Raw genomic sequence first — 19,609 nt, 5'->3', positions numbered from 1 at the left:
AAATCCTTGATCCCTATTTCATTTTTATTTCGGTAACACAGTAATTAAAAAAAAACATGTTATTCGTATCAATTGTGTGTGTGTACAATACAGTACCAATTAAAGATCTTAAGCTATGATACATCTATGATAGATCATTAGATAGAATTTTCGTTCTTTTAGAAAAGTTATTAATTAAAGTAAAAATCATTAACCTTTTCATGACCGAATTATTTTTTATTATAATCTTTTGTATCAAGATCATCCCAAGGAACCAGAGAGGCAGAGAATGTAAGTAGGATTATATGTCCCAGTCATGAAAACGTTGAAGTTTTGTATAACAATTGATGCGTTAATAAATGCAACGACAGATTGATGAATGGATCCGATCTCTTAAATTACAATGTGCAACGCCGTCAAGTGTAGGAACGGGAATATTCGTAAATGAAAGAGTATCTCGCTATCTTAAAATAGATAAGCCGTACACTCGGTTATCTCTTATCAAAGGTGTGATTCAGTACGCACACCGTAGACGTACAGTTAACTACGAAGTGATTCAATTCTGTTCTTTCGTTTCTCGTCTATCGACCCTTTCCAGGCGAAAAAAATCATGTATTCGAAAAAGTTTGTGTGCTATTTAACTATAGGCTTGCGTAAGTAAAACTTTGATTTTACGAAGAAAGAAAAGTGTCGATAAACGCGCATCTCTAGTCGATGGTAGAAGGCGTTCCACTTTTCACGTCATTGCACCATAGAAATCGTTGCTAATCGATTAGAAATAATTATTGAATTTTATCACGACGATATCGTTCATCATTCGTAACATTATCATCCTAAACGAGAATTTAATAATTTTCGCCAAACGCGCAGTGCGATATCACAATTACTATTCTTATCGTAATGTTACACGCGGTACAGCACGTAACTCGTAGATTTCATGAAATGGAATTAATCTTTCTTTTGCTTTTGAAAACCACACCCAACAGTTTTAATGGGGATATTCCTGGAGGAAGTCGAAGCAAGGCGCAAAATTTTGAGAGGCCGCAAAACAATAACCAGACGTTATTACAGTAAGTCTATAATAGTAATGAGAGTAGAATGTGGCATATAATCAAAGTCAAAGATCTGAATGTTCGTTGAATGATTTTTAGGAGGTACGGCTATACCAGCCTGGTCCATAGTACTCTTAGCGGGTATCGGCATGCTGTTGCTCGGCGGCGGATTTTACGCGATACTACAAAAATTCGTGGTGGATGCCGCGGACACTGGGGAGAGTCATTCCTATCAACCTGCGTTACAGCTCGAAAGTTAAATTAGTTTCTCACAGAATCCCTAATATGATTATCTATCACTACATTGAATAATTAACACAATAAATTATACATGTAAAATTTGAGAAAAAAAAAGACATTTTACAGAAACACAGTGATGTTCTCGCTTTATTATCTTGCAGCTTTATTCTGTCGTGGCAGAATCGTCTATCTATTCTCTTAATTTCCTAATAGGTAATATCAAATTATCGGTCATTGTTCATCTTATATTAACGACCAAATGTATTTTTTAAAATCATTATTACATATGTTCATATCGTGTTTTTAAAGCGCGAAGAAAACGCGGTTTCACAATTGCGTATCGTAGTTTTTGTCAGTGTCGCATTATACTTACAATTCTAATCGCTTGTCGCGAAACGCGGCAATTATTTTACTGTCAATTATTCATTGGTAAATGTGTAATTCTCGTTTGGAGTAAGTTGAGATTATTCAAACTCACATATACATTGCATTTTATATATATATATTTATATATATATATATAATTATTAAATGGTATGAAAAAAGAAGTCTACAGCTTAGAATTCTCTACGGTGATACTTGTCGGGATCGAAGTACGATGTGACTACCACGCGATTGTTAAACTTTCGGCCCGTGAGAGTCTGTTGCGCCTTTTGACAATCAATGACGCTATTGAATTCTACAAATACCTGTAACAGAATAAAAAAGTAGTAAATAATATGTAGGAGCTTTATATAGATATTAAATGTACCTTGCCGCATCCAGGGACGTCAACACCTTCGATGGGTCTAGGAATTTCCACGGATCGCACCACACCGTATTTGTTGCACTCTTCTTTAATATCCTCGAGAATATCCTCGTACTCTTCTTCCTCCATTAGTTCTTCCGGCGTGACCATATTGAGCAAACAAAGCACCTGAAAGATATTGTACAATTATAAATCCAATCGCCAGATCATCACTTTCCTAGAACAATTCGTTTGAGAATTTCTCTTACTTCAGTCGCGGGTCCGCTCGTGCCAACCATTGACAGGCCAGGCACTTGAATTTGTACTGGAGCTTGTGTGCCTATCATAGGATTCTTAGCACCCACGCTAGCGCGCTGTACAATTAATTTCTTGTCTCCCAGCTGCATCCCGTTTAATCCGGCGATTGCCTGGTCCGTCATCGAAACGTCTACATATTCACAGAATGCATATCCCTTGGAGAGACCGGTTGCCGAATCCTTTACTAGATTGAACGCCCTCAGTTGTCCAAAGCTCATCAACAGCTCCTTCACCTGTGTCATCGTGAAAAATGTTACTTCTTCACTCGCGCAACATATTCTTCGAATCTATAAAATTCTAGACTATGCAACTCTGTGATATTAATCAATCGTAAAACTTTTTGCAATTAAATGAAGATTATATCAGATGTGAAGTCTGTGTAAGAGACTTAAAAGTTTTTTCACACGTAAAGTTAGGTAAATCAATCGAATTTGGCAATCGGCTGAATTTTATTTTATCAAGTTACATCAAGAGGATTTTTAAAAATTAATTTTTTCACTAGTTTTTCTTTAAAGAGAAAGAAAACATTGCTCCAATTGGAGAGGAAATCTAACTAGTTCTCTAAACACACAAAAGAAGAGAAGAGGTTGCATCGTCTAAATGTGAGAGAAACGAAATATAAATGCATAGATATGCTTGCGTATCTTAATCACTCTTTCCTCGTTGGTAACTCCTTACACACCCTCACGTCCGACGGAACATTTCCGCTTAATTGCGCTCCGGCGGGTCATTCCTCCCATCGTTCGCTATTTCGAACACCGATCTCTTCGTCTTCGATTTCAATTAAATATAATGTATGTATTAAATTTACTTACATATCCACGGGCTGAGAAACTGAAAACTCAAGGCTTTAGATAACAGCATGTTGCTCTCGTTAAAGAATTTCTTTCCGTTGCGAGTCCGATTCTACGATAGTTTACCAATTACTCGGCACGGACTTAGTTGATTAAGCAACATGCTTTTATTGATGTGAAACTATTGAATCAGAGAACGCACCATTGGCACAGGAGAACCGAGAACACATCGAGGAAGGGGGGCTACAAAATTGTCGCATAAACCCAATGTACGAAGGCAATGAGAATGGTTTTAAGTACTTGCCTCGAGGGACTGGGCTTAGCCTCTCTCCAGGCAGTGTGGTATTTTGTCATGTTCGGTAGTAGTAGTAGTGGTAGAAGTAGTGGTAGAAGTAGTGGTAGTGGTAAGCGAATGCTTTTGATCGGCACGACCCTAAGCTAAGAAATGGGGAGAAAGGGTACTGGTATCAGTCCACAGTTTACTACATAATAACGAGACGTTCATATTCTTTTTTTTTTAACTCTCTTACGAATTTAAACATAGTCCATTTGTAAGAATACCGTTACATTTAACTTCTTAATATCCAATGAAATTGCCGTTTCTTTTTTTTTTACTATTTTCCGTTTTTCTTTGCATTGTCGGTTTTTTGTTTCAAGTTTTCAACGCACTGATATATTCGAAGATCATTCGTTCGCGGAAACCTGAAAACGTAACGAGGCACAAGACGAGACCGTGCGGTAAAGCCTGAAAAGCCTGTAAAAAGAACAGCTGCAAAAAGGAAAAGGTATTCCTGAAAAGAATGTATACCGGAGAACTTGGAGCTGTTACCAGATGCACATAAAATTATGTGTTGACCCTGTAATCCCAAAAAAAGAAAGAAAAGGAAAAAAAAAAACTTCTGCTAGATGTAAAAACGTTGATCTTATGCTTTTCTTGCAGACCTAAAAAATATCCTTCTTTGCAACATGTATCATTGCTGCACGAAAGTGGACGGCTCTGTAAAAGCATTTCAAATTGGAAATAGAAGTCGTAAACAGCTTTAAGGAGCTTTATTCAATATCGATCGCACGTATCTCCGTTTTATTAATTTTTGCATTTCAGGTAGATTGAAAACGCGAATGATCGTCTATTTCCTTCGACCGGTTTACTTCGGAACGTAGTCGGAACAAACTCTTTTCCCCCCTCCCCCTTCCCTGTTGGCTTTCCTAAAAAAAAGACTGCCTAGATTTGAGAGACTCGTATCTCCTCGTGATGGACTGGGTCCGCGGTGTGCCTAGAAAGGCTGTAAGAGAGAGAGAGAGAGGTAGAGAGAGAGAGAAAGAGAGAAAAAGAGAAAGGAGGATAACCGTTGACGCGACTGCATACCCCACCTAAATGCTGTAACGTCGCTAATGCTCCCTAAACTAAATATGCCACAATGGAGAGACGACGAGATACAAGGAATGATAGGAGAATTCCACAGGAAAACCAAGATGCGGATCGTCCGATATGAAGACAGACACAAAAATGAGAGCGAAGCCGAGTAACGCACCTCTACCTAAATGAGGAGCCTAATCGACGCCGAAATCTTGATGGAAACGCATACATACCTCTGTTGACCTTGAGTAAGACTTGGGGGGGGTTCTCGGTCGCTTGTGCTTATGTGAGTGCACTCACCGCTAAATAGCTAAATACCTATATTATAATTTAGTCCTTTGAGGGTAACTTGCAACGCAACAGGATTAGCATGCGCGCGTTCCAATGCTAATTCTGTGTCGTTGCGACATCGCGATGCGATTCTTCGTCGATCACTGAGGCCGATTCTCTCGATACAAGCTTATGCCGCCAGCCATTAGCGATGCAATTCAGATTAATTGCGACCGATCGGAATGGGCCTCAATGGCGAACAATTGCATCCAAGGTGTGCAATAAACAAAATTGTTCCACGGATTTGCCGGCATACCTGTTCCTCATTCAAATAATTTGGTAAACCGCCAATGAAGATCTTGTGCGGCGAATCTAAAAAGAGATACACGCATAATTAAAATCAAGCGCAAATTATTCGCCAAACGTGTCACACGACCGACTAAATGTAAGAAAATGTATGTTTAAAACATACCAGGAACCGTACCTGGCACGTTCATGCTTGGATTATCGGTCATTCCCGGCATCGGTTGATAATCATGTGGCCTTCTTATCTTCAGACTTTGCCCTTTGAAATTTATGCCATCGAATGCCATTGCCTGCGTGGTTTCGTCTATCGATCGGAACTGCGTTTCAAACGGAAAACGAGTAAGAAAGTTGTCGACGGCGGGTACTTGAATTACTGATCGGCCGACGACTAATTGAAACTCGCCGAAAATACGTGGTACACATTTTTGCCTGACGTATAAGAAAAAAAAATGTATATACGTGCACGTGATAAGTTATACCTCCAAAAATGCGAAATTTTTGTCTAAATTAATTTGACACGCCAATACTGGATTTCCAGCAGCTTGCGCAAGCCCGGAGAGATGCATCTGTTGATTGAAGAACTCCATCATCTCCTCCTCGGTGACGCCGAATGGAATGTTCCCTACGTAGAGTCTCCTCGCTTGACGAGTGATCGTGCTACCAACCACCGGCACGGCCGCCTGAGGCGTATCTGCTACAATATTGGCAGGTATCTGGCCAGCCGCTTGCATAGCCTTGTACTGCACACACGAAAACGTATACATAGACACACAATGCGAGAAGTAAGAGCGAGGACAGGATCCGAGAAGACGGATTAGCTAGTCTTGCCTGCAAAGGGGTGATGTGTTCGAAGCCGGGCGGCGGCACGTCCCAATACAGGGACGGTTTTCTTCTCCTGGAGCTGCGACTCTTCTTCGGCGAGTTACTCCTCTTCCTGTCCCTGCGGTCTTTCGAGCGAGAACGGGAGCGCTTTCTGCGATCTCGACTGCGCGATCGGTGCCGCCTGTCGCGATCCCTGTCTCGATCCCTGTCCTTGTCCCGATCCTGCCTATCGCGATCTACGTGGGAATGAAAAAAAAATTGTCAGAACGTAGCGTCATCGAATTACATAACAGTAGATACGGTAGTTAAATTCACTTGCAACTTATTTGTGCACACATGGCTAGGTTTTACAACGAAATGAGGGCAGTGTTTCAGTAATGTTCAGTGAAGTTGGCGGATAATGTATTGTCAGTCGGCGCTAATATACTTGTCCGAACGCGGACACCTCGAGTCACGCCAATTCCCCGTGACGCAGGCGCGCGAGGGGAATTTAAACGGATCTGGGCGTCCAAACAACGCACGTCCCGTCTCAAGGATCAATCGTTGGGACTGTTTACCAGCTTGTGTCCCAGCCATTACGTATCGCAAACAGATCGGTCGGTTAACAACGCGGGAAGTTGGATCGCGTCGGCGCGTCCGACGGCGGGACGCGCCAGCCCGTCGAATCGCTCACCTCCGTTGAAGTCCTCGCCCATACTTGACGTGCTACCTCACTCCAAGGAACGCGCGACCCCGAAATGCGACAAAATCCAGGAACGTCAACTACCTCGAGACGAGTCTCCTCTTCCAAAATGGCGTGTGAAGCACGCACGGCCACGAAGCACGGGATATCGCGCGACTCTCCGAGATGGCGGTCGCTACAAAGAAAATTAAATACCCCAACGTTAGGAGCCGTTTCCAATGGCCACGATCGCATCGTTCAAAATGGCTACTTTCAGCAACAAAAGCTGCCTCGCAATTGTTGTCAAATTCGTGAATCTGATTGGCGTATACGTTCTTAAATTCACTCAAGGTTAAGAGAATACGCCAATCAGATTCACGAATTTTACAACAGTTGCAGAGCAGCTTTTTCTGCTGAACGCAGCCAATGTCCAACGAAGGAGCTGTTCACTCATCATATTGTTATAATAAATACACACAAATGACAAGTCGTAAAATTTTCTTAGTTCAGGATTTTAAATCACAAAAATTTACATTGTTAAAAATCGGGAAAATTATGGAATGTAATTAGATACAATTATAGGGAAGTGAAATAAATCATATAATTCCAAGTATTTTAATTTCAGAAATATCTTTGTTATTGCTGATCCCCACGTCATTCAAGCTTAGCCACCCCAAGGACAAAGTAAACGAATTGACCAATCATAGTCAAGAATATATAATATGGCTGCCATAATTCTCGACTATGATTGGTCAATTCGTTTACTGCTTACGTCTTATTGCTTAAGGCCATTTGTGTGCCCCGGCCCTGATTGGTCAATTCGTTTACTGCTTACGTCTTATTGCTTAAGGCCATTTGTGTGCTCGGCCCTGATTGGTCAATTCGTTTACTGCTTACGTCTTATTGCTTAAGGCCATTTGTGTGCCCCGGCCCTAACTGTAAGTTAAAATTTCCTACTCAACAACTTGCTTTGTGTTTGCTGGGCTAACTCAGGACTTTAACAACAACAGCAGCCGTACACGCGGAAAATGATGCGTTCAAGGACACTATATAAATCAACAAATTCATCAGATGAAGGTCAGATGCAATTATCTGCTGACGATCCTGCTAAGAATATTGTCCTTGCACGAGGTATGAACGTTAGGGAAGTAAACCTCGACACCCAGATAAGCCCTAGCGCCCCAACATTAATCGAGATCACAAGGCTAACTTACAGAATGTTGGTCACTCATGACTACAATATTCAGAAATTAATTTTGCCTGAATATCTCGATTACTACGCCACAGCTCTTCTTTGGTGCAGGATCACGTCTCTTAAACACTTCAACTACGAAGTGCTCACCGTCGAGGAGGAGGAACTTTTTGGCCTAATTAAGAATACCCAATTTTCGATTCCGGAGCCAATTCTTATTCAACTCAGACTCTTTGGGAAAATTCAGACCATGACGAGGGAACATTTAAGACCGAGTTTTCCTTCACTACCAACTGGCGTCGTTAAAGGAAGAGGGGGATTCTATGGGCCAATTGATAAAGACACCCATAATCTTTATGAAGAATTACCTTGTATGGGCGTACTTTCTGAAGCCGTACAACATACCGTGAGTGAATGGCCACCCGGACCATATCCATCGAGCTTAGCAGCCTATGAGATCGTTCGTATACCCAACTCAAACCTATTGGGCTACAAGCCACTCAACAATCGAATCAGCAAGGCCAAGAATCTTGCATTTCATGTAGGAATCACTGCAGACGATTTTCCCGAAACAATACCAACAACAGGATTTAATATTAATTTTATGTGTAAAGTGTCGGAAATTCTGGCTCGAACAAAAACTTTTAAGATAAGCACCCTTGATATTACAACCATGACCGATGAAGGATCCATCAGCCAAGTAACTATGCAGAGATGCGCTTTGCCAATGCAAATTGAGAAAGCAGGTGAGCTGTTTTCTTATGGAAACTTTGAGGACCAAGACTCAGCGTTTGGACTGGGGATAGTTTACTGTCCTAATCTGTATAAAGCAGCTACTACTGTAGCCGACGCATCGCAATGGTGTTGCATAGACGTCGTTCCTCAGTCCTGGATAGACAACCGAAACGAACGTAGAGAAACTATACCCAATAGGTATAGGGAAGAAGTATTTGTGTCACAAACGCAATCAAGTAACCAGTATCGACAAATGTTTCTACGCGCTTTATTAACTGAGCGTTAAAGCTACCGGATTGGACTCGTTATCTGCTGAAAGCAGACCTGCTAGGTAATATTTTTTATGTCAAGGAGTGCTCTTGAATTACCTTGGTATCGGATAAATATTACTCTACATTAATGAATCTTTAATATCCAACATGAAAATTATTAAATTAATATATCTGTTTCTAGCTGCAAGATGGATCTTCGCCTTACGAGTTTTGCAGATTGGGAACCTCGTGAAAGTGACGGTTCATTACATGAAATACAGGACAAATGAAATCGAAGAGACAATCGTGCACCCAGAAACATGCCTATCTTTTGTACTAACAGTTCGATACATCTTTTTAATTAAAACGATACGTTGATTCATACACTTAACTCTATGAAAACTTATGTACAAAGGCTTTTCTTCTTAACTCAAATTGCGCAAGCACTATATCTTAACAGACTTTTCTGCATCACGAAATTATTAAAAGGAATCTTCACATTGCACGTAGCGACAAGATTATGCTCGCAAGAAGAAACGATGTTCCGCACCGTGGTGGCTCTCAGACATTACCGACACTTTGATTCTCTTGTGTGGCTGAAACAAACACACGCGGTAAATATTACACACGCTTTGTCGCACAAAGGTACAAGTTGTGAACGGCACCTTATCGGACCCCGTACCTTTGTATGAATATTCCAAAGCGGTCGCTATTGTCCTCATGTCCCCTTCTATGCTACGCGCCCAGTTTTCTGCGTCGCCGATCTCTTTTAAGGAGCTCGAGAAGGACTCCACCAGGTTCAGCCACAATTGCGTCTGCTTGGCAAAATTGGTTGCGCTGTGCTGCAGCTGCTTGGCTTCCGCGTCCAGTTTCTTCTGATTCAGGTACGCTTGGGCCACGCTGTAACAATATTGACAATATTTGAGTCTTACGTACTCGCAGTGTATACACGTGTATACAAATTCTAAATGGTAAACGAAAATTTTACCTACCCGACATTCAAGTGATCAACGAGGGCTTGCGTCAAGTTGCTCGCAGCCTGAACGGCATCTTTTCGCTTTTGCTCTGTTAAATGGGTTAAATTTACTTTAAGACTCGCCATAACTGTCAACGTAGATTGACTTTAGTTTATTTTTCTAATTCTTAGAACTACAAAAAGATAAGAAGCGAGTTAAACCGAGATCAAAGTTAATCATTGGCAGAAGTGGACGTTAAACGCAATTGAAATAAATAATTTACACTTATTTAATTCTTACCTTGCCTTTCTTTTCTCGCCGCTTGCTTGCCCTGGTGTTCCTTCACGATTGCAGATAACATTTCTGGCAGTTGTCGGCCGAAATTGTGTCAGGTGTCTCGTTGATTGTTCGGTGTTTCCTAAAATAAAGCAGTTACATGATTAGATAGAACACGCGAGGAAGAACGAACTGTAGGAAAAGTTCAATCGCAAAGAAACCAAAACAAACCTCTCGCTGCACCTCCGTTCGCGAATATACAGATCCATGCGATTGAGAAAGATCGTAAATGCCTCTTCAACGTTAACCTCGTCCACAGACTTCAATATCTACTAGACTTGCTTACTCCACGATGCTAGAACTTGGTCCAAGTTCGAGAAATCTGTAGCCAATCAACGTGCAGCTATTCCATAAAAGCTGCACGTTAATTGGCTACACGTTTAAATCTCTATTGTGGACTGGGACCGAGCCTTAAGAAATTGACTAATCACAGTCGCGTATTCTAGTCATGCTCGACCGTGATTGGCCAATTTCTTGAAGCTCAGGGGCTTAAATCGTCTATCGTAAGGCCGGGGGACTAAATGCGGACGGGGCTTTCGGCGAGCCGGTCGGCGCATAGGCAGATGGCGCTTACAATTTTTCTCGAATATACGGCGGAAGGGCGAGCGGGGTGCGCAAGGTTTACGCGGATCATACGGGAGGATCGAGGATCGTCTACGATGCCGACGAGCCTCGCTCGCGCACGTCTTACCTGTTGATAATCCGAGTTACGGGCCCTCGGCGCGACGGAGCGGCGATTTGGAGCGGCCTCCGCTGTGCGGTGCACCTCTTGGTGAGTCACGTGCGTGTTGGAGCGTCGTCTACCCGCCGCGGCGGCGAGCATTTTCACACAGGAACCCGTGGAAGCGCGCCTGCCCCCCGTAGGTGGATGCGAGCACACGCGTCTCGTCCCGCCGCGTCTTCATGACCAGGAAACGCTGCGCGTTGTCGTCCGCGCTTGCACGTAGCACGCGCCGCCGTTCCCGCGATGACGCCCGCTCGCACGCGCGGATTCTAGAAGCCTCGCGAAGAACCGGAACACTTTCCACCGTGCGTACCGCGGACTCGGCGACGGCGGCGGCTTCTACGGCGACGATGTAACCGCGATTCACGTGCATCCGCGGAACCGAGCTCACCCGCCGTGCGGCGCTTGTCTTCCGCGAAGGCGGCGAGATAGAGGAGGAACCAATTTCGGCCAAGAGGATGGCGGTGCGCATCACTCTGGAGTGTGGACACACGTCGATGTTACGTATGCGCACCACTCCCGAGGGGTATACGCACGACTGGGAGGTGTTCGTGCGCGGGGTGGACAACGCGGACATTCACAATTACATTGAGAAAGGTACAGCCTGCCCTTGCGTTCGTATTCACTTTCACGATTCTGCCATTCATGAGTGTATTTACGCGTTCATGTCGCCTCTATTCTGTGTGTTTTTCCCATCTGTTTACATTCCTTTCGGGAATCCTCGGCGGATTATCCCGCGTTGTGTCTTGCGACATTTACATTGCCGGTGCGGCAAAGTTGTGGAAGGGACCGAAACAAACGCACATTTTAATAACTCCTCACCGAAATTGCGCACTGATCGGCCCCCCGCGACAGCCTTTACTCGCTGGCGAAGTTGTCTTTCTTGACTCCATGGCTTTCTCTTTGTACTTTCAGTGGTGTTTCTCTTGCATGATACCTTTCGAAATCCTAAGAGAGTAATCAAGGAGCCGCCGTTCGTGGTGAAGGAGTCCGGCTACGCGGGCTTCATAATTCCGATTGAGATTTATCTGAGGAACAAAGATGAGCCCAAGAAGTTTCAAATATCGTACGATCTGCATCTGCAGCAGAGCGGCCCGCCTATTAACAAGACCATACGTCACGTAGAAGTATTCCGTAATCCTTCCGATGACTTTAGGAAAAAGCTGTTGAAAGGTGGAGCTGTAAGTATAGCTTTTTACTTGAATCCTTGTGGACTGCGTGGCAATTACATTATGTGCAAATGCGGGCTGATAGCCTACTAAAGTCATCTTTTTTTTTTCACCGACACTTTCGAACGTAGATTTCACGCTTGTAAATCCTTTTATTGGCTTGTGTGCACAAAATCACACGAGGCCGAGATGCAGACCGCATGGCGGAACATTTTCGTACTTGAAGCACTCGGTTTAGAAGTGTAAAAGAAAAAGAAATTGAAATTTTCCACTTTTTATTCGAGCAATTTGAAATTGGCTTCGTAAAATTGCAAAATTCTTGCTCACGAATAAAAAATGGAACATTTCAAACACCAATTTCCCTCTTATTAGACTTCTGACCCGAGTGTTTTAAGCACGAAAATGTTCTGCTATGCGGTCCACCGCTCGTCCTGGTATTATTTTGTGCATAAAAGCCAATAAAAAGATTTCTAAGCGTAAAAACTATATTCGAATGTGTTGGGGCAAAAAAGATGACTTCAGGATCCTCTCAAGACCGTTTTAGTTGTAGACCTAAGCGAGGCAGAGAAAAACTTAAGTTGTGCATAATAGATTTCACTGAAGTTTTTCTCTGCCTTGCCTTGCATCTGCGACTAAGTAGCCTAAAGTGTTTACGAATCGCTCTGCCAGCAGCCATACTGTGTAATCAATGTCGTTATATTAAGCAACAAATTGGTACATTGGTGTAGTAATTTTTCTGATTTTCATAATTCTAGGTTGTAGTGTCCAGTAGAGACGGTTCATTGGAGAAAAGTGATACGAAAACATCCGCGATGGTTGGCAAGCCGAAATTAAATGGCAGCGAAAACAAGAAACATCGCATCGCCGAGCCTAAGACTTCTAATTCGTTTCACGATTTATTTGGCCCTCCCATAAAGACGGCGCCTGCGAAGATATCGCCAGACAGCAAGAAGACGAGTCAGTCCGATAAGAGTTTGGTTCCTAAACCTTTAGCTGTTACTGAAAAGTCTGACAAAGTGGATAAGACAGTTAAATCGAAGGAGAGTCCTCACAAAGATGGTAGGAAAGACAAAGTGGACGAGAAGAAGGATAAAAAGGTTAGAGATAGTTCTAAGGATCAACTCAGGAGTAAAGAGAAATCTAAGAGACCCCCTAGTCCCGGAAATAAAAGTCATTCGAGTCCTGGAAGCAAAAGACCGGCGTCACCTGTCGCTACAAAGAAGCCGTTAAGCCCATTGCCGCCTATTAAACGACCTCCGTCTCCTAAATCGAAAGAGAAGGAGACGAAGAAAGTCGCCCTAGACAAGGAGAAAGATAGCAAAGAAAAGGAGAAAGTTAAGAATAACTCGAGAAGTGATGTGGATTCTTCAAAGTCTGAAAAGAAGAAAGACAAGAAGAAACATAAGGATGATAGGGACAAAGAGAGGAAAGATAAATATAAGGAATCGGAGAAAGCTAATGTTAAAGATGTCGCCAAGATAATTGAGAAAAAACTCGAGAAAACAGATAAAGCGGACAAGTCGGACAAGGAGAAGCTTCAAGAGTACAAATCAAAGGACGGTAGAAAATCTCCCAAACCCGGGAAAGAAAATGACAAAGTGAAAGATGATAAAGCGATAAGAGAGAAATCGGAGAAGAGCGACAAGTCTGAGAAGGTAAAGGACGGCAAATACGATAAGGATCGGCCGAAGCATAAGCATAAAAAGAGGGAGAAGAAGGATAAAAGAGACAGCAAGGACCGAGAGAGGAGAGAGAAGCGCGATAAAAGCAAGGATGAGAATGAAAAGCAGAACAGCACGTCTGCATTAGCCGAGAATCCATTGTCGTCTCTCTTGACGGAGATCCCGGAAAGAGACAGTAGCGATTCGGCACCTTCGGTAGACGACGATTCATTACCCGAGAGCAAACCCGTACCTAACGTCAAAAAGGAACCAGAGCACGCCGTAATATCCACTATACCAGCAGAAACAGCGAAGCCACTGTCTCCTGGTATATCGGTGGAGTTAAAGAAGGAGAAGAGCGATCGCAGCAGAAGAGACAAATCCAAAGGGAGCAGAGGCGAGGAGAAAGACAGTCGGAAAAGGAAGAGGAGCAAGGAAGACGACGAAGGTTCAGTGAAACGTGAAAAGATCAGGGGTCAGTCCACTTCTCCGCCCTTGGAGCCGGTTTCATCGAGCCAATCTCCAGTCGCGATAGATATCGATTCCATTCATCATTCAGAAAAGGAGATCAAGGAGTTTAAAAAGGAGAAGGACGGCCATGCTGTCAATATAGCCGACAATATGTTAAACGATAAGGATGCGGATCCTGAACAAGTAGCCCCGGATTCTACAAATAGCACGGACGCGGAGATCAGCGAGCCGCCGGTATTTTCCGAGGATTATGTGTCACAATTGAAGGATTTGCAACACAAGATAATGACATTGCAAGATAACGACGAGCTGCAAAGAGTCGTACAAGTGATTGCGGAAACTGGTCAATACGAAATCACCAAGAAGACATTCGACTTTGATCTGTGCGCATTGGATCGTAGGACTGTGCAACGTCTTCAGCAGTTTTTCTCTGCGTCGTGACCATCTGTAATATAAGGCATGACACGTTAATTTATGTAGGCGTACTTGTAAGATCATATATTAAGTCATACGATCTTACGGAAGACTTTTTAATGGTAAAAAAGCAGTAGTACACGAGACCCCAGAAGAATTTTTGAGTACAGTTTTTCAGTTTGATCGCTGCAATAACTTATGCAAGTTAGGAATTCACCATTTGCGGTAATTTGCGCAGATTGAAGACTCTTGTGATAGTAAGTATAATATATAAAATCAAATATTTTTTTAGTTCTTTTTCACAATTCTTGAAAAAGTGTCAACAATTGCTAGCATATTGGTAAAATTTGCCAAGAAAATACGATAACGAAGATCAAGTAGAATCTGTAACATAGTCTGGTGCAGATTAGTGATAAAAATCGAATAGAATTTGCTAAACGCATTTTAAATAGATCGATCAATCTAAGTAGATTCGCAGAAATCGAGCAGAATCTGTCGCTAATTTGCCTTTACATTACGTTCAATAGATTCTGCTGGATTTTTGCCGCTAATACGCCAATATGCTTCTCTCATCAAGCTTCTCTTTTATATAGCGAATTCGGTTGCTTGCACTAGCGCACACTGAAGGCATATTAAGGCTTGTTTACAGTCAATTCTTATATTTAAGGATCGTCTTAAATTACTGGGTAAATATATCTTGAGAGATATTTTTTGAATATGTATTTAAGACAAAGTTAAATGTAAAAAATTGACCACCGAAAAAAATTTATGTACTTTTTCATGGAAATTACTTGTTCAAATCCGGAAAATTGCCTAATTATAACTGTAATTTTTTTTCCAGATTTCTTAAAGCGAAAATACATATTAATGGTAAAATATGGATGAAATTACTATTTTTGTGTAAAAATCTCTTGAATTTTCATGCAAAATTACAGAAAAAAGTCTACAATTTTCCATGTGGGTAGTAATATTGCATGATTATGCTGGGTCGGAAAAAAACCCAGCATAATCATGTAATTTTACAAATATTTTTTTCAGTGTATAAACAGGCCTTAGTGCGCACTCGGTGCGCACTAGTGCACGCAATCGAATTCGCTATTAGTCTCGCCTGTTTGTTGCATCTTTTTTGGCTCAGATTTCTCATTTTTCTCCAATTTCCGCCGTCACATTATGTCTGCATTATAATTCGCTAATAATTTATCTAAACGTACAGATTCTATTTTAATATAAATGCTTCCGAAAAATTTGTTTGCTTTTAATTTCGTTACAATGTATCAAAAAATAGTGAAACTTAAAATATCTAACATTTAACATTAATGATTTTTGTTGCTAATGTTTAAAATTTAACATACCTGACGAACGCAAAAGTTTTATTTGTATAAAATGTGAAACATTTACCAGATACATGTATAATGTCCGACTATATAAAAGATGCAGCGTATAAAAATAGACCTAAAATACACACAAAGATATAGAGACAATGAAAGATACAATATATACAAAGGTACAACATGTGAAAAACGCTCAGCATGTAAAGATTTATCCAATATAAGAGATAGAACATTACGGAAAAGTCTAACGTGTATAAAGATTTAGCGCTTCGCTATTTTTAAAATATTCGCAATCTTCTTTTGGGGTAATTAAAATTATATTTATGATGCATTTATTATAGTATGTGGACACAACAAAGTTGATTTTATTTAGCACATGTGTCACACGTAGTACTGATTTAGTAATATAAAAAAAAAGTATTTGTAAGAAGAAAATGCGAGTATCATGTTTGCTGTGTAATGTATTGATATACACTTTTCTTTTTTCAAAGTGCTGTATCATTATACATCTAGTACTTCTGTATTTAAATTATTAATTTGTAATATACTGTAATAATAATAATTATTATTATAGTGACGAATACAAATATATATACATATATATCTCTCTCTCTTTCTCTCTGGGGAATATCATTTGAAAGTTTATTGCGATAAATATTGCCACATGCCTCACTGGTCGAATTGGTGAGACGCCTGCTTAGAAGCAAGGGGGTCCAGGTTCAAATCCTGGCTGAGGTAATATTTTAAATGAAATTTCCATCATTTATGGTCGAATAATATTACTCGTTCGGTTATTTAATGGCTGGCAAAGAAAATATCACTCATGTTTATTACAAGAATATATATGATCGAAGAAGATAAGTAATTGTAAATTAGTGTTTATACGAAATATAGATATACTTGGCTTATAATGACTACTCGGTCATCAGAAAGAGAAAGCGTATATTTACACGTATTGCAAAGCGAACAGAATATTCATATATAAGACGATCTAGTAATATAGCGTATGTATCTATGTATGTATGATAACATATAGGAAATGAAAGAGTTATGGGATAACTCGTGTGATGTTAAGGTATATTAGATAAAATATCGTAAGCGCATTCTTCTCTCTTTCAGAACTTTTCCTAGAAGAAATTATTTAATTGTAATATTTTTTGACTTACGGATTGTATTGTTAAATTGTCCAATTATGATAACGATATCGCTACTAAATTTTTAAATGTCTCTCGCGATTGTAATTTGACAAAAAGTTCTGTACCAAAAAGTTCTGTACCAAAATTTCAAACGCTGTAATGTAATTCATCGATATCCCAGCAAACACAAAGTAACAGTTACATAACTGTAAGTTAAAATTTCCTACTCAACAATATAACTGTTATATAACACGTGTGTTATGTTGTTGAGTAGGAAATTTTAACTTACAGTTGTGTAACTGTTACTTTGTGTTTGCTGGGATGCTGTATCAATTTTTCTGCCTGTTGCTAGCTTTTCTCCTTTTAACTAAAGTGAATTTTGTGTTAATTAAAATTGGCGTACTTGTGACATTGTTACGCTAAGCTATCTTCTTTTACCTCGTAATCCACGCCAATCTGTCTAATTTTCGCAGCGTTGAAAAATGTACATAGTTCAACGATGAAATCTTGTACATTATCATAGACCAGTCATAATGTTACGTGCAATTGATACAACCAGTCTAATGTTTTGATAATATAAAAAAAATACTTGTATATTACATAAATTAAGGCACTATGTACAGTCCTTCTTTTTTTTTTGCGGTATACTTCATAAGAATGTTAACAAAGAGCGTGAGATAGCGCGCGTTTACGCAGTTATATTTCAAAAAGTATGTCGTTGTCGATCTATCGAATTAAATGTATATACGCGTGTGTATACGTGTGTGCGTGTATGTATGTTGCGTATGCTTGTCGATTGAAATACTCAATGTTATGTCGTTCCGCATGCATTGCCGTAACAAAACACGAATAAATGAAAGAGTGTCTTTTCAAGTGATGCCGCATCGAAATGTCTCTGGAATCTAATGTTCGTTTAATTTCTCTTTTATGACAACACATATTTTCTAATTTTATGCGTCCATGAGAATGTTCATTAAAAAATTGATTCGTATTTACATTACTATTTACGTTTCTCTTAGTCAACGATACAAAAGACTTCTTATAAGAAGACGTGGCTAAAACTAATTTCTCTTGTTTCATTACAAAACATTAGCAGGATTCCCAATTCTTTTCTTTAATCTTACCACACTCAAAGAGACACCTATAGATGGCTATATTCCAGAAAAGTTTGCAACTTGCTTAAAAATGATATTTGTATTATCACGCGAGGGAGATAATACCGTGAGACATTAACGTGAAATCAGTTATATTGTACATGTCTGTGAATCGCACTCATAAATTGGATGTTGTAACGAATGCGATTTTTTGCCATATTGCCTGCTAGTAAATTAGCCCAGCGCACATATTTATGACTGTAATAGATTATTGCAAAATATCGCGGTTTAATCACAACCCGCGATTAATTTAACGGATACGTTGTTATTGAAACTTATCTTCCTTTAAACTCCATTTTTAATCGTTATCGCATGGTGTAAAAATTTTTTGAACTTATTTCGATGAATGTGTCAATCGCGACACCTATATTCTCTATAACAGCACGCTAAAGTGCTTTCCTCGGGTAATCAAATAATAAGGACGTATTTTTTACAACGGCCAAAAGAAATAAATTGATAAGACTAGATATAGTCTTTTTAGATGCCTTTTTCCGAGCGAAGGTTTTTTTTTGTTACAACTTTGCGAATGGCATTTTTTACGAATGTCGATATATTAAACCAAGTTCGCTCGTGCTAATCGGAAAGAATCTACGTCATGTTACGAAGCATCCACACGGTTATCTAGGATTTGTAATCTATCTGAGAAATTCGTAAGCGCTTATAAATTTATTGCATAGGTTTCTATCGAGGTGATGTGCTGTGCATTCCTTCAATACATTGCTGCATCATTATTCAATCTTTTTCTACTTTGCGATTACAGATCCTTATCATCTTTTTATAAATATAGCGATTAAAGCTTCATAAATTCTATTTAATATAAAGATCACCCTTCATATGTTATCGTGAGCGGAATATCTCATGTATCCGCAATATTTAATGTTGAATGTACGGATAATTGTTTTTTATAATCATGTTCGAATGGTGATACGCGATGTACGTTAATAGGAATATTATGTGAAATGCGTCTGAGTACTTGATCTAATCATTGTAGCATAATATTTAATTGCATATTCGTAGTCGCTAGGATCATTGTATTGCGGTTTTGTAAGAGTTTCTAGATCAATGTTATGTAGCTCATAGATGCACAGGTATCATTTCTCACGAGTCTTTATTTTCTGTATATAATGCACGGAATAGCGTGCAGAATGAGAAATGCTCGATGACTTTGGAGACATAGTACAAGACAAAACTGCTCGATTTATATCCCCATTTGATGAATATACGTTCTGTGTACATTTATTAAGTATATTAAAAAATAATAAATGTCTTGAGAGCAATGCGGATGGTTCTTAATACCTATATAGTCCTACGAAATTATTATTAGCTTAATATTAAGAGTTTCTCAAATTGTACCATACCGGAGTGGAAATATTTATTTTTATGAATTATGAGATTATAACTTAAGACTCGAGAGATGCAAGTATATTTTCTTGATGAGCTTCGATTTAAAAGAGATTTACAACTTTGAAATAATCGATTTATCGTGTATTAGATGAGATTATCTTTTGTGCCGGCAAAATATAGGGTGGTATTCTTGCGAACGGACTGAAACG

The 19,609-nt window shown here is 40.1% G+C and overlaps 5 protein-coding genes across 7 annotated transcripts; 3 read left to right on the top strand and 2 right to left on the bottom strand.

Annotated features, from left to right (window-relative positions):
* Window positions 1-61: 61 nt before the first annotated feature.
* Window positions 62-1,400, top strand: LOC105567159. Its single transcript, XM_012021779.1, has 3 exons — window positions 62-632; window positions 966-1,049; window positions 1,131-1,400. The coding sequence occupies exons 1-3, from the start codon at window positions 590-592 to the stop codon at window positions 1,289-1,291; spliced, it is 288 nt and encodes a 95-aa protein (XP_011877169.1). The 5' UTR covers window positions 62-589; the 3' UTR covers window positions 1,292-1,400.
* Window positions 1,401-1,508: 108 nt separating this feature from the next.
* LOC105567160 (splicing factor U2AF 50 kDa subunit) lies at window positions 1,509-6,692 on the bottom strand. Of its 2 annotated transcripts, none has more exons than XM_012021780.1 (8): window positions 6,539-6,692; window positions 5,872-6,101; window positions 5,523-5,783; window positions 5,210-5,360; window positions 5,054-5,109; window positions 2,268-2,549; window positions 2,023-2,187; window positions 1,509-1,960 (listed from the first exon to the last, which is right to left on the bottom strand). In XM_012021780.1, exons 1-8 carry the CDS (start codon window positions 6,558-6,560, stop codon window positions 1,829-1,831), a joined length of 1,299 nt encoding a protein of 432 aa, XP_011877170.1. In that variant the 5' UTR covers window positions 6,561-6,692; the 3' UTR covers window positions 1,509-1,828. The 2 variants fall into 2 exon arrangements, with proteins under 2 accessions (XP_011877170.1, XP_011877171.1); XM_012021781.1 differs by having other exon boundaries at window positions 5,222-5,360.
* A 560-nt stretch (window positions 6,693-7,252) lies between these two features.
* Window positions 7,253-9,091, top strand: LOC105567156. 2 transcript variants are annotated; one of them, XM_012021775.1, is made up of 3 exons: window positions 7,253-7,277; window positions 7,403-8,784; window positions 8,907-9,091. In XM_012021775.1, exon 2 carries the CDS (start codon window positions 7,555-7,557, stop codon window positions 8,737-8,739), a length of 1,185 nt encoding a protein of 394 aa, XP_011877165.1. In that variant the 5' UTR covers window positions 7,253-7,277; window positions 7,403-7,554; the 3' UTR covers window positions 8,740-8,784; window positions 8,907-9,091. The 2 variants fall into 2 exon arrangements, with proteins under 2 accessions (XP_011877165.1, XP_011877164.1); XM_012021774.1 differs by having other exon boundaries at window positions 7,403-9,091.
* On the bottom strand, window positions 9,034-10,277 carry LOC105567157 (biogenesis of lysosome-related organelles complex 1 subunit 1). The gene is made up of 5 exons (XM_012021776.1): window positions 10,168-10,277; window positions 9,961-10,078; window positions 9,697-9,769; window positions 9,387-9,604; window positions 9,034-9,300 (listed from the first exon to the last, which is right to left on the bottom strand). The coding sequence occupies exons 2-5, from the start codon at window positions 10,019-10,021 to the stop codon at window positions 9,266-9,268; spliced, it is 387 nt and encodes a 128-aa protein (XP_011877166.1). The 5' UTR covers window positions 10,022-10,078; window positions 10,168-10,277; the 3' UTR covers window positions 9,034-9,265.
* A 281-nt stretch (window positions 10,278-10,558) lies between these two features.
* On the top strand, window positions 10,559-15,312 carry LOC105567155 (protein AF-9). The gene is made up of 3 exons (XM_012021773.1): window positions 10,559-11,317; window positions 11,636-11,901; window positions 12,645-15,312. Exons 1-3 carry the CDS (start codon window positions 11,179-11,181, stop codon window positions 14,460-14,462), a joined length of 2,223 nt encoding a protein of 740 aa, XP_011877163.1. The 5' UTR covers window positions 10,559-11,178; the 3' UTR covers window positions 14,463-15,312.
* Window positions 15,313-19,609: the final 4,297 nt, after the last annotated feature.

Source organism: Vollenhovia emeryi, unplaced genomic scaffold (assembly GCF_000949405.1).
Source record: "Vollenhovia emeryi isolate VEMERY1.0 unplaced genomic scaffold, V.emery_V1.0 DF939140.1, whole genome shotgun sequence".
NCBI classification, from domain to species: domain Eukaryota; kingdom Metazoa; phylum Arthropoda; class Insecta; order Hymenoptera; family Formicidae; genus Vollenhovia; species Vollenhovia emeryi.
Note: the sequence above shows the minus strand (reverse complement) of the source record. Positions and strands in the feature narration are given on the sequence as shown.

Bases quoted from the DNA above. Each gene is read 5' to 3' on its own strand.
- LOC105567159 (XM_012021779.1), top strand. From the start codon at position 590: ATGTATTCGAAAAAGTTTGTGTGCTATTTAACTATAGGCTTGC. The intron at 633-965 runs GTAAGTAAAACT...CACACCCAACAG, and splicing joins CTATTTAACTATAGGCTTGC to TTTTAATGGGGATATTCCTG. The intron at 1,050-1,130 runs GTAAGTCTATAA...AATGATTTTTAG, and splicing joins AATAACCAGACGTTATTACA to GAGGTACGGCTATACCAGCC.
- LOC105567160 (XM_012021780.1), bottom strand. From the start codon at position 6,560: ATGGGCGAGGACTTCAACGGAG. The intron at 2,550-5,053 runs GTATGCCGGCAA...ACGATGACACAG, and splicing joins ATTATTTGAATGAGGAACAG to GTGAAGGAGCTGTTGATGAG. The intron at 2,188-2,267 runs GTAAGAGAAATT...AATATCTTTCAG, and splicing joins CGAGCGGACCCGCGACTGAA to GTGCTTTGTTTGCTCAATAT.
- LOC105567156 (XM_012021775.1), top strand. From the start codon at position 7,555: ATGATGCGTTCAAGGACACTATATAAATCAACAAATTCATCAGATGAA.
- LOC105567157 (XM_012021776.1), bottom strand. From the start codon at position 10,021: ATGTTATCTGCAATCGTGAAGGAACACCAGGGCAAGCAAGCGGCGAGA. The intron at 9,770-9,960 runs GTAAGAATTAAA...CCCATTTAACAG, and splicing joins GGCGAGAAAAGAAAGGCAAG to AGCAAAAGCGAAAAGATGCC. The intron at 9,605-9,696 runs GTAGGTAAAATT...ATATTGTTACAG, and splicing joins GTTGATCACTTGAATGTCGG to CGTGGCCCAAGCGTACCTGA.
- LOC105567155 (XM_012021773.1), top strand. From the start codon at position 11,179: ATGGCGGTGCGCATCACTCTGGAGTGTGGACACACGTCGATGTTACGT. The intron at 11,318-11,635 runs GTACAGCCTGCC...TTGTACTTTCAG, and splicing joins TCACAATTACATTGAGAAAG to TGGTGTTTCTCTTGCATGAT. The intron at 11,902-12,644 runs GTAAGTATAGCT...TCATAATTCTAG, and splicing joins AGCTGTTGAAAGGTGGAGCT to GTTGTAGTGTCCAGTAGAGA.